The 12,663-nt window shown below is 35.3% G+C and overlaps 1 protein-coding gene across 1 annotated transcript; it reads right to left on the bottom strand.

The window, feature by feature from the left end:
- Positions 1-7,128: 7,128 nt before the first annotated feature.
- LOC108834335 (uncharacterized) lies at positions 7,129-7,854 on the bottom strand. The gene has a single exon (XM_018607676.2). It carries the CDS (start codon positions 7,743-7,745, stop codon positions 7,155-7,157), a length of 591 nt encoding a protein of 196 aa, XP_018463178.2. The 5' UTR covers positions 7,746-7,854; the 3' UTR covers positions 7,129-7,154.
- Positions 7,855-12,663: the final 4,809 nt, after the last annotated feature.

Raw genomic sequence — 12,663 nt, 5'->3', positions numbered from 1 at the left:
TTTGTCTCTTTCCTAAACTTCTATTTATACGAGCTTTTTTTTTGGAGCAAATATTTATTTATACGAGCTAATTTGCCATTTTTCCTTTTTCTTTATCTTTCACACGTTCCTATATTTTCTCTGTTAATTTGAGGTTGAACCAAACCCTCTCTGTTTCTAAACTCGTTAACACACACAAACTAAACAGAAAGATGTCTTAGTGGGCCTAGTTGTTGACCCATTAGTCAAAGATCAAATATAGGTGAGAAATATCTATACTAAAGCATCAAGGAACTTATAATCGAATAATACAAGGTGCAAAATATTAAAATTTTGAATGTTTGAAATTATAAAATATCTATAAAAGTTACATACTGAATTATTTAATTTAAAAATCTTGTTATCATTTACTACTAGGGATTTTTTTCGCGTTACGTCCGGATTTTTAATTTAATTAAATGTATAATATATAACTCACCCTTTTGAGTTACTACATTAAATTATGAATTCTCTAGAGCTAAGACTCGAACTCATATATCTCAAAGTCTTGATCATATCTTAATTCATCAGTAAACTTCAATATATTGTAGTTGTCACTGAGATATACTGTCGCATACAAAATCGTGGATATCAAGCAACCTTTGTAAGAACTTGAGGGTTCTGATCCATTTGAAAACGGATATTTACCAAACTAAGAGCTTCCTACCTATATTAATAAAGCAATTCATAAGGAAGTGTTATTCATCATGACTTTTGAATTTTCGTAACCTATAAGATTTAAACTCTTCTAAAACTTCATCACTGAATAACACCCCTATAATGCAAAGTCAAGTTGTATATTATGTGTTGTTATACTATAAGAGGCTAAGATAATATGTGCATGTGACTAGATTAGATGATCCCATGCACAATACTAGAAAAATTGAGAGAGTACTATCACTATGTAAAGTTCTTACCCAAACCATCTCTTATGTGATTTATCAAGCTCAAATTGCATTTCCTCATATATTCATTCTTTGTAACACTAGCTCCTCGACAACTTTCATTAAAAAAACAACTTTCATTATGTTCTGCTTCGTAAACTCTCTCCATCTTCAGAATTGCACTAACTAGCGATGACCGTATCTGTTGGTTTCAGTGGGCGCTGTGCCTTCTCTTTTTTTCACACATGCATATTTGTATAATGTCATACATATTTCATTATGTTTTGACATGCATGATTGTCGTACTTGATGTTATGCAATTGTTTTTGTTAGATTTTTCTTTTTCTTTTTTTGGACAATATTTTTGTTAGATTTTATCTTTATGTACCACACTCAAATTAAATTTGATGTGAGGGAGTTTGGTTCATTGAATTCACTTTAAAAAGTTGGTGGAAACATACAAAACATTTAATATAGTACTACACCTAACTGCCCTCAGTTTTGCTATCGGCTCCTTTAGTTTTCTTTTATATAGCAACCTCTCTCTTCTTCCTCTCTTCACTCGAACACAAAATTAAAATACTCAACTCCTATCTTCTTCCCCCTTCTCTCTATCTTCCTTTTTCCTTTGTTTCAAATTTCTTAATTATTATATCTTAGCAGGTACTAAAATGTCTGACGTTTCGACTCCCTCTTCGTCCCGTCCACGACGCCGTAGAGGTGGTCTCCGTAGCTCAACCACACCCAGATCCGCACCACCCCCGCCTCCACCCCACGTCTCGTTGGAGAAGATTAAGTGGAATCTTACTGATGTAGCGGAAGCCTTAAGAGGATAGAACTAGAGATCCGTTGATTCTAAGAATACCCGGAAAACTAAGATAATCACAAAGATCTTATTTAGTCTAAGAATACCTAAGATCGATGTCTTCTTAAATTCGTTAAGATCACCAATGATCTACCGAAAACAAGGAACAAAAGAGAAAACTCTCAACTTTATTAATCAATCAAAAACTGAATACAAACTTAAGCCTAAACAACTTTATATAAGAAAACCATAAAAACCCAAACAATAAAGATAATTATCAAAAATAGTTAATAAATCAGTAATAAATATATGGAAATATCTCATATATTTATCTACATCATTCTCTTCGGGTTGGAGAAGATTCGTCCTCGAATCTTGTTCGTAGTCTTTGAATCCAAAACTTTTTCCAAGAAAAACTCTTCCTCGAATCTTCAATAGCATGTTTTGCACGATTTTTGCACGGATCTGTTTATAACATGAATCTTCACAAATCCGATTTTGCACAAAATTTGCACGCATCAGATTATCAATATTCTTCACAAAATCTTCGTCGATATGACTTTGTCCGTATTTGTAAATCTTTGGTTATATATATAATTTGAAATATGGTGATACTCATTTAAGATTTCAAAATATTTAATTAAAATCCAGTGTTAATATGGTCAAAATTTTCTGATGTTTGTTTTTGACGACATTCCTGACCTTTTAATATGGTCAAAATTGTCTGACCACTTTCTGATCATTGTTAATTTCTGAACGAGCTTTTCTGACGATTTTACATGGTCAATAAGTGGTCACAATATGGTGTTTCTGACCATTTTCTAATTAAATTAAAGGTCAGAAATTAAACTATTTCTTGTAGTGTCAGGGTTGCGATCGTAAGTTTGTTTATGTATTTGTTCCAAGTCTGGTTCCAGTTTTAGAGTAAGAGGAAGAAAGACTTCTGAGGGTTTCTGTTGCTAGCTGCATGCATGTGGTTAGCTTATAATGTTCTTCTAATTCTATCTATCAGACGCACTATGCATTTCCTTTTGTGTTGCTTTCATTGAATATTAAACCTTAAAACAAAGCTGGAAAAATTGTAGTCTCTGGTTGCTTTTTAACCTTAAATTAGCAAAAAAAAAGGATAAAAAATATATGAAACTGGAGCCATGTTTGGTTCTTGTTAAAATAATTTAGATATGACCATATGAGGTGGTGATCATACTTAACACACAAGTGACGTGCCTATTACTCTTTAACGATCCATCTCATCGGCATATAGTCATATACTTTTTTTTTTTTTGCTAAATTATATTCTATTGAAATGCATGAGACCCAAAAGTTTTACAAAGCTTAACTTAGTGGGCAAGAGCCCATTTTACAAGAACCAAACCCGAACCCCATTTGGGTCCAATAGGCTGACCGATTTCTTCGCTTGCCAGGCTACGAAATCACAGAAGAATCAATTCCAAACGACATGCAATTGAGAGAACCAAACGACGGAGAGAGCTATGCCATCCAAGCCTGGAACAAAGCCGATGAGAGTGTTGGATCAGAGAATCGAATCGCAGCTATCTTACGACGAATCGTGACTTCTATCTCCCGCTGGATCGATGATGGGGGGCGGAAGGTTGCTCTGTGAATACGCGAGTTGCGCTCTGACCATGAGAAGTAGATCGTTGCTTGCCAGATTAAAAGCAGAAGGAGACGCCAGTGAGCATTTAAGGCCGGAGATCGGAGAGCCTCAAGCACATCATTCCAATTCGAAGAGGGGGAAAACGTGGAGCATCTGCTTGTTAAGGAGCTCCAGATATCCCTAGTGAAACCGCAAGAGAAAAACAAGTGATCCCTTGAATCCTGCGCCGAGTTGCAGAGCATACAGGTCTGGTCAACTTGAATGCCCCAGCTCGCCATCCTGTCTTTAGTTGGGCATCTATCCAATACGAACAGCCAAGTAATAAACCGGTGCTTTGGAATCCCTGCAGAGAACCAAACCTCTCGATACCAAGACACAGAAGGTTGAGCAGTTCTCAAGGCATCATAAGTAATCCTAGAAGAGTAAGTAAGGGACTTTCTTCCATTGGGCAGCCATTCATAGTAGTCTCTAGTATCATTGAGTGTAATTGTGGATATGTAAGTTTGAATGTTGACCTGGTTCTCTGATCGTGCAGGTGGCAAGTCCCAAGAGTCATCCTCCCACAGTTCAGCTAGTGTTGCGTTGCTGGCAATTCCGAATCGGTGTGATCCCTCTCCTTGAAGGTAGTTTCTCAGGTTCCCATATGGGGACCAATTGCTTGACCAGTAGTAGCATGTTTCTCCATTTCCTACTCGCAGTTTAATCCACTCATACATTGAATCCCTAAGCAGCAGTAGTTGGTTTGCTAACCAAGAATTCTTTTGCCTTATGTTTATTACCCAGAAATTATTGATGTCTCCTTGGAGAACCTCCACAATGTACCATGAAGCCCATATCGAATCCGGTTTGAAGAACAGGATCCAGATTAGCTTCATAGCGCAAGCCTTATTCCACACGACCCAGTTCTTTAGTCCCAGCCCTCCTTCCTTTTTTGGTGTCGAGATTTTGTCCCAAGCAACCTTTGAAGCACCAGTTCCGTCTAATTTCCCTTTCCACAAGAATCTAGCGCAGAGAGAGTCGATTTCTGATAGACAAGCTTTCGGCAGTATATATGCAGAGGTCCAGAAATTGATAAGTCCTGAGATGACTGTTGATATCAACTGGAGCCTTCCTGCAAATGACAGAGAGCGCACTGTCCACGACATAAATTTAGCTTTGATGGCCTGAAGCAGAGGAGCACAGTTGAGTAACGAAAGCTTCTTGGTGCACAGAGGTACTCCCAAGTATCTGACCGGCAGCGTTCCAGATGTAAGACCCGTAGCTTGTTTGATTGTCTCGACTTCGTGATTCTTAAGTCCTGCAGTGAACAATGACGTTTTTTGCAAGCTAATGCCTAGGCCCGATCGACTTTCAAATTCCTGCAAAATCTCCAAGATGCAGTTAACAGAGTCCAAACTCCCATCACAGAAAATAAGGAGATCGTCAGCAAAGCAAAGGTGAGTAAGACTTGTTCTTGCACATTTTGAATGATAGCGAAGATCACCCCTTTGAGCTGCTTTGTTTAGGGATAGAGAGAGGCAGTTCATGGCCAAGACAAACAAGTAGGGTGAAAGCGGATCGCCTTGGCGGAGTCCACGTTTACCCTTGAAGAATCCGTGTACTGAACCGTTGAACCCAACAGAGAAGGATGTAGTACAGACACAGGCTTCTATCCATCTGATGAACAGATCAGGTAATCCTATACCGCGAAGGCACTGAAAGATAAACTCCCACCTGATTGTGTCAAAGGCTTTTGCAATGTCAACTTTTATTGTTATTCTTTTTGGGCCTCCCTCACGATGATAGCCTTGAACTATTTCAGATGCAAGGAGAGTGTTCTCAATCAGCAGACGACCTTTGACGAATGCAGTTTGGTTGGGCAGGATGACATCAGGAAGGATTGTCTTGAGCCTCTTCACCAAGATTTTGGAGATGGCTTTATAGGTAGTATTACAACATGAGATGGGTCTGTAGTCGGAGATCGCTGCCGCCCCTGGCTTTTTTGGTACTAGAGTCAAGATCGTGGAGTTAGCAGACGAAGGCAGGAAACCTGAGGAAAAGAACTGGGATATTGCTGTAGTTGTTTCCTCTCCTACGATAGGCCAGGCCGACTTAAAGAAGGCAGAAGTATAACCGTCAGGGCCAGGTGATTTGTTCGGGTTGAGTTTGAGGAGCGTAGTTGCAATTTCCAGTTCAGAAGGGGGTGCAGCCATTAACTCACATTGCTTCTTGGAGCAGCGAAATGGTAACAACTGCTGGAACCAGAGCAATGACGATGATAGTTGAGGCAGAGAAGCTGGGGCGAGGATGCTCATGAAATGATCAACAGCGATTTGGCAAATCTGTTCTGGATCAGTGATGAGGATGCCAGTAGGAAGCAGAAGGGATCTTATGGCATTGTAAGAGTATCTCGCTGCTGCCACCTTCATGAAAAACAGAGTATTCTGATCGCCCAGGTGCAACCAGTTAATCCTAGATTTCTGCTTGAAAAACGCCTCCTCAATCCCTCGTAGAAAGGTCCATTTATGGTGCATTGCTCGTTCCGCCTCAAAGTTTACAGAAGTTGGTTCCTCCATGGATATTACCTGCAACACTTTAAGCAAATCGTTAGTAACATTAACTCTCTTTTCAATGTCTGAAAATCTCTCTCTGTTTAGTGTTTTTAACGCTCTTTTTATCTGTTTGAGTTTATAGGCTAAGAATCCATGCTGTCTCAACCGAATCCACTAAGAATCCATGCTGTCTCAACCGAATCCAGGAAAAGAGGGTGGTTGAAAAGAAAGTTCAGGAATTTAAAGGGTCGGGTACCAGTATGGGGAAGAGGGGTAGCTAAGTTAACGAGGCACGGGGTATGGTCTGAAAATTCATAAGGGAGGAAGGTTGCTGAGCTATCCGGGAAGCAATCAAGCCACGGTTCATTTATCAGAGCTCTGTCAAGTTTTTTCGTCACTGGAGTAGTAGGGCATTTGTTTGTCCAAGTGTGACAACTACCCTGAAATCGAAGATCTTTCAGTCCTAACTCCATGAATGTATCAGAAAGGTCAATCATGTCTGGAGTTAGGTGGTCCACCGTGGGTGATGAGTGCTCTGAGAAATGCTGAATCTGATTCAGATCCCCACCGACGATCCAGCATCTCGATTCCAGATAGTGTGTAGTTTGGACCTCCTTAAGATCTTCCCATAAAGGTTTTCGTTCTTCCCTGCCATTAAAAGCATACACAGCAGTGAAGAAGAAGTCTGACGCTCCAGGAATAGAGACACTGCAGGTAAGAGATTGGCTTGATTGATGGATTATTTGAAGAGAGGCAGGGGGTCTCCAGAGCAAAATGATTCTCCCGTCATGGTCTGTATCATGGTTTGAAGAAAAGTTCCAGCCTTGGCAGATGCGAAGCAAAAAAGGGTTCAGGTTCGGTTCTTTAATGTGACTCTCCAAAATAGCACCAACTATAGGTTGATGAGTAGCTAGCCATATAGTCATATACTTAAAACACAAGTGAGGTATCTATTTACTCTTGCATGATTCATCTTCAAAATTAATTTTTGTATTTTGGTAACTTAAACTACTATGAGTTTTCTCCTTGATGTACTTAAAACAATTCGGTTCACATTAATTCTCTGTTTTCTCTTAATAGTATTTGATAATCTCATGGTTAGGTTATCAGATAATGAAACAAAACGTAAAGTGCGAACTCATCGAGTATTTATACCAGAGACTCAACCAATGAGATAGAAAAAAACAAATTAATAAACAATAATCACATATTCAATTAAATACGTTTCTTTGGGACAACTTCCAAAGAAAAATTTCCCAAAAAAAACTTCCAAAAGAAAGAAAAAGGAAAAGAAAAACCTAAGGTTTTGGTTTTCTACAGTAAATAGGATGACGACACAAAGGACAAGAGCTTTTGCTCCAAATCCACTGCAAAAGACAAACTTTATGAAACACATGAGAACAGTCGTGTAACACTATAGATTCCTCGTCCACGTCAGATAGATCCTCAATGCAGATACTACATTCCTTGACCGAAACATCAATCGACTTGGTCGGGACACGAGTTGTCCAGCCTTTACTCTCTTCCATCAAGTGCAACTCGACATCTTCCGCATTAGCTTGGAGCTCGAACGTTCTCCCTTGGCTTTCCCCGAAGAGCTGAATGGCGTACAAAACCACAGTTTCAAGAACCCTTGTCTCAACGTGCTTCAGAACAATAGACACGTGTTGGAGGCATGTCTCCGCGGAGCCGGATGCTAGAAGTTTCGAAGGGATATCGAACTTGAGCGGAAGCGGAGGGTCCAGCAGCGTTTGTCCGAAAAGTCGTTCTTTACCGGTGGTGTGACGGTAAACATCTCGTCGGAAAGTCTTTAGCGTGATGGAGAAACGGCAGTTCGAACGGAGGCGCGGTGAGAAACTAACGGGGTAGTAAAATACTCTGTTTTGCATGATCACTTCTTCTTTTTTTTGTTTCTTTGAGGTTGACTTGATGAACTCGTTAGGATCCTCCTATGGTTTGATATTTATAATGTTGATTATTAGGTTCTAGCTAGCGTCTCTTTTCTTTTTCTTTTTTTTTGATCAACAGCTAGCGTCACTTGTAAGCAACAAAAAAAAAAAAAAAACTGGAAAACTGGAACTAAATAAATCTGAAATTGAACTCTAGTTGTTTAGAGAAGGAAAAACTAGGGCCCAAAATTAATTAACAAATATCTCCCACCTATTTGATCTCTAACAATTCGGTCAACAACTAGGCCCATTAAGACACGTTGCGGCCTGATTTGCGGAAGTATGCATATACAGTTTTTTTTTAAACAGGTTTATTTATGTAATTATTTAGTAAAAAGGAGTTTTAACACTGAACATCACAAGAACATCACACAATAGCAGGCCAAAACAAAAAAAAAACATATATTCACTTCTAATTCAAGATATTGTCTAGACAAGGACTGGAAACAATTTACAAGAAATGTTCTGTTTTCCCATGACTATATATAACACTTCAAAGTTCAAACTATCTAATCAAACGGATCATCTATTTAGTCACACCATCTTAGCTTTATAATACCACCACAGCACATAATATACAATTTGACTTCGTATTCAATAATGAATTTTAAAATTTTAAATCTAACACTAGTTTATTGTTATTCAATTAATAATTCAAAATTATATTTTATAATCTAATGATGTTAAATTGTAGTTTATTGTAAAAATATTATTATATAATTTAAAATATGGTGTTATTAAATTAAGATTTCAAAAATATTTAATTTAAATATAGTGTTAATCACTTTTGAAATTTCTTGTGTCTTAATTATTTGAGTAAAAGAAGAAACTTTTTAACTGATATTCCTAAGAAAAAATAAGAAACTTTGTTTATAAAACTTACTATTTACTAAAACTCAATTCTTTGAGTATATACATTGTTTAATTGAGCTGAATTACGCGCTCAACACTAGAAAAAAGAAAAGAAGATATTTTTCAAGATCATAATTCTACCGGAAGATTTTTCAGATGATATCAGTTTTCCTTTCGTCGATAAAAATGAGAAGCAGAAGAAGATTGGCTGAGTTGACGGTCGTACCAAAAAAATAAGAGAATGGCGGTAAAAGAGAAAGAACTATCAATTTTTGGATAAAGTGTAACTGTATTATACAGAATTATTAACTTTATTTTTGGTTTTTCTCGAACCAGAAATACAGTTTATTAGATTTCTCTTTTTACTAATCCTACATTTACAAAAACTAACTGTTAAATTTTAATTGCATTTTTCCTTTAACAATTCATATCAACGAACATAATATTCCAATATGTAGGTACATACATAAGATCATTTGATTTTTCCTTCTTTTTTTTCTGAAGCACATAAGATCATTTGATTAAGTTCATTTAATAACAGATTTCCGGATAACGTATAATTCGTTTTAATCATATACTACGTTGTTTGTCGACTTTTAGGATTATGTTTCTCATGTGTTAGGTGTTGCCTTTTGATTAGCACTAGACTAGTATTCTGAATTTTAATCAACGAATTGCAAGTTGGAAAAACAAACAATACATGTTTTTTTATTATGACATGTCACCAAATTATTGTTTGTATTTTCTAATATAAAATATCAAAGTGTGAACGCCTTATTCGAGGGCACATGATAAGACTTGCGAAGGCAACATTTACCGACATCTCTAGCAACACGGCGGTTCATTACATCAAAGTGAGCCCATCTCTACCACAACTTGTCTCCCTCTAATTTAAGCACGTGCAAAATGTGATTGTTTTACAAACATACCAAACTATTCAGTTTCCTCTATCTATTAAAATGAATATGTAGAAGTCGACGAACAGCTAAACAAGACAACATCCTTTTTATAAAATTTTATTTAATTGTAAAGCAAACGTATCTTCATTCCTTCGTCGTTGGTAGGCGCAAACTCATCTCTTTAAACCTTCTTTTAGGCTTGCAACCTCTTCTTTTTCACAGAACATAACTCTATTTTGGCTTCTCCTTCGACCTTATTTGTTTAGTTATGCTTTACACTTTTTCAGTTCCGTCCATGATCAATCAATCAATATCTAAATATATCGTATTTTATTATAAATAATTTTATGATGTAGCACTTGCTTTTGGGGGTTTAGAGACTAGAATTTCTAGATATAAATCTTGATCATTCTACCATTTTCGAAATAAAAATTCTAAAATGTTTCTCCACGATATAAAAACGTGTTCGATGTGGCGGGTATGTGTGCAAGTGTTAGAGAGTACGGGTTAAACACCAACATTCATAAAAGATAATTAAAGACTCACAATGAATTATGATTGTTTTGATGAATAACTTTTTCATATAAATCAGGCATATATGTACACACTCACACAAGTTACCACACTTCGAATGGTTTGAAACATTTCTATATGATGTAGCATGTATGTAGGGGACTGAGCAAAATACACATCTTCCGACCAATAACGAATGACAGGTGAGACATAATAACGTTAACCAACCCATCCGACCCAGTCAATATGTGATAAAATCTCAAATCCCCAAACAATATTATTAAAGCATTATCACCGGAAAGACCACCAATTTGTTCCTTTACCATACTGCAATACAAAAATCATCGATCGATTTATGATATCAGAACAAATTCCTCTGTAAAAAAAACAGAATAAATTAATTAATTTTGGTAATTTCGAAATCTAACTCAAATTAAATATATGTATTAAACTAGTCTTTATATATCATTTCAGTGTTTAGGGTTCCTTTCTCCTTTTGTTTAGACAATTTCATTGATATATGTGAAATTGAAAGGGATGACTTTAGCCAAATATGGAGAGACTCGATACTTTGATAACATGACTCTCAATGGAAGCATGTGATCCACTACTCTCAACGTGGGGTTTCCTACATATCTACACATACCTAGAATGTAAAGAATGGCGACAATTTAAAAGCAACTCGAAGATTTTATTCCAAATCTCAAGATTTATCATGGCGTTCGATGCGCTTCAACTATTTTCACCATTTACAAAACGGACGAAGAACATTCATAGTGCAGTCAACTTCATAATTTTTTAGATATATGTGAGATCACTAAAACAATATATCTTTCAAAAAATAATATATTTTAAAAAAATTAAGATCTTTCTTTCTGGCCAATAACCATGTTTTCTCAACAAACACTGTCGTGTGCTGTACATATTAAAAAAGTGGCATCATAATTGTAACACTTATATTAGAATAAAAAAAAAAAAATTGTAACACTTATATAGGATGATGTATATGGAGAACGTTCAAAACTCGGTTTCATCAACTATAAGATTAAAATGGAATGATGATTTACAAGTTTATATTACCGTATAATTCAGTTAATCATTTTTTGTAACAGGTTAATAAATTAAACCACGAAAGCTATAGATAGAGTTAACAGATAATCTTCTTTCAACAAACTGAACATCAAAGATAGACAAAAATGAACCCACATGTTTAAATGTGGAGGTCTACAAATGTGGCGGTTTCAATTATCACAATGGATGTTATAGCAAAATCTCGTGGCGAGTCTGGTCTGACAGAGCAGCCAGCGATTGAGTAATAGATTTTTCAACGTCATGGAAATTTTAAAATCAATTTTCACGACCGCCAAGGAGATATTTAACGGTTAAGCTCGTACCATTTTTTTGTTAAAGAAGCTAGTACTTAATCTGTTATCGAAATCCATTGCCAACGTAACTTCCTTTTCATCGTGATACATTTCATGATTCTTTTCTGTATTCAAACAGACTTTATAGAACAGTTCATTCACCTTTTCGATCCTAATGAATTATATCGCTTAATGATATTATTGACAGATAACATTTGACTTACATCAACAAAATATTAGTGTAATCAATTTTATAAAACAAATCTTTGAAACCTGTCTTTGAATATTATATTTGTGTAATCGGTCTATAGCTCTAATGATTGTTTGTATTCAAGCTCCAGCCAAGTTAAGTATATTTAAAGAAGTTACACACATGATAAAACTTGTTTAAGCTGTGAAAACTTTTATCTCAAAGGAAACTGAAATATTGGTTACAAAAAGTTGATTTGTTCTAATATTAATCACTTTTAACAAAACTGAAGAGCAATCACCGAAACCTAAAAACGATGTGGTTATGGATCGAATTTTAAATTTAGTATGGACTGGACCAAAAACTATGTATCAAAGATGATTTATTTTATTTACAAATGGATCGATAAGTTTTTTGTTTTGACTATATAAAATGTCACATGATCAAATTTCAATTATGCGGGTCTATTATTTGTTACTTAATTATATTAAAAATGAGAGTATATAAATTATTGATTATTTTTATAAGTTAAACATAAGTCATATGATTAAATTATATAGAATAAAAAATTTTATAGTGTGTACGGTATGAAATTTTTTTATTTTACAAAGTCTCACGCAATCGTTTTTGTTTCTAAATAAGTTAAAACAATGATTGTACATGAAATTTTTATTTGAGAAAGATTTTATATTTAACAATTATATTTTCCATAAAATATTTCAAAACATATAATGTGGCCCAAATTTTATTTTAGTTTTGTGATAAAGTCGTAAAATAATTAGTTAGAAAATTTCGATATCTAATATTACTTTTTAAAATTATTGCAGATTTTAATTTATTGTTATTATCGAAAAATTTTATGGACTATGAAATAAATTATATACAAACATAATCCATTTAAATGTATTATAGGCCCAAAAAACCGAAAAATAATAATGTCATTAATGAAATTTTTTTTGTTCATAAAATTAAAGATAATTTTGAAAAACTTAGGTATTTCATTAAGTGCAAAAAATTGAAATGATCCTCTTTTAATGGTA

Source organism: Raphanus sativus, chromosome 3 (genome assembly GCF_000801105.2).
Source record: "Raphanus sativus cultivar WK10039 chromosome 3, ASM80110v3, whole genome shotgun sequence".
NCBI classification, from domain to species: Eukaryota; Viridiplantae; Streptophyta; class Magnoliopsida; order Brassicales; family Brassicaceae; genus Raphanus; species Raphanus sativus.
Note: the sequence above shows the minus strand (reverse complement) of the source record. Positions and strands in the feature narration are given on the sequence as shown.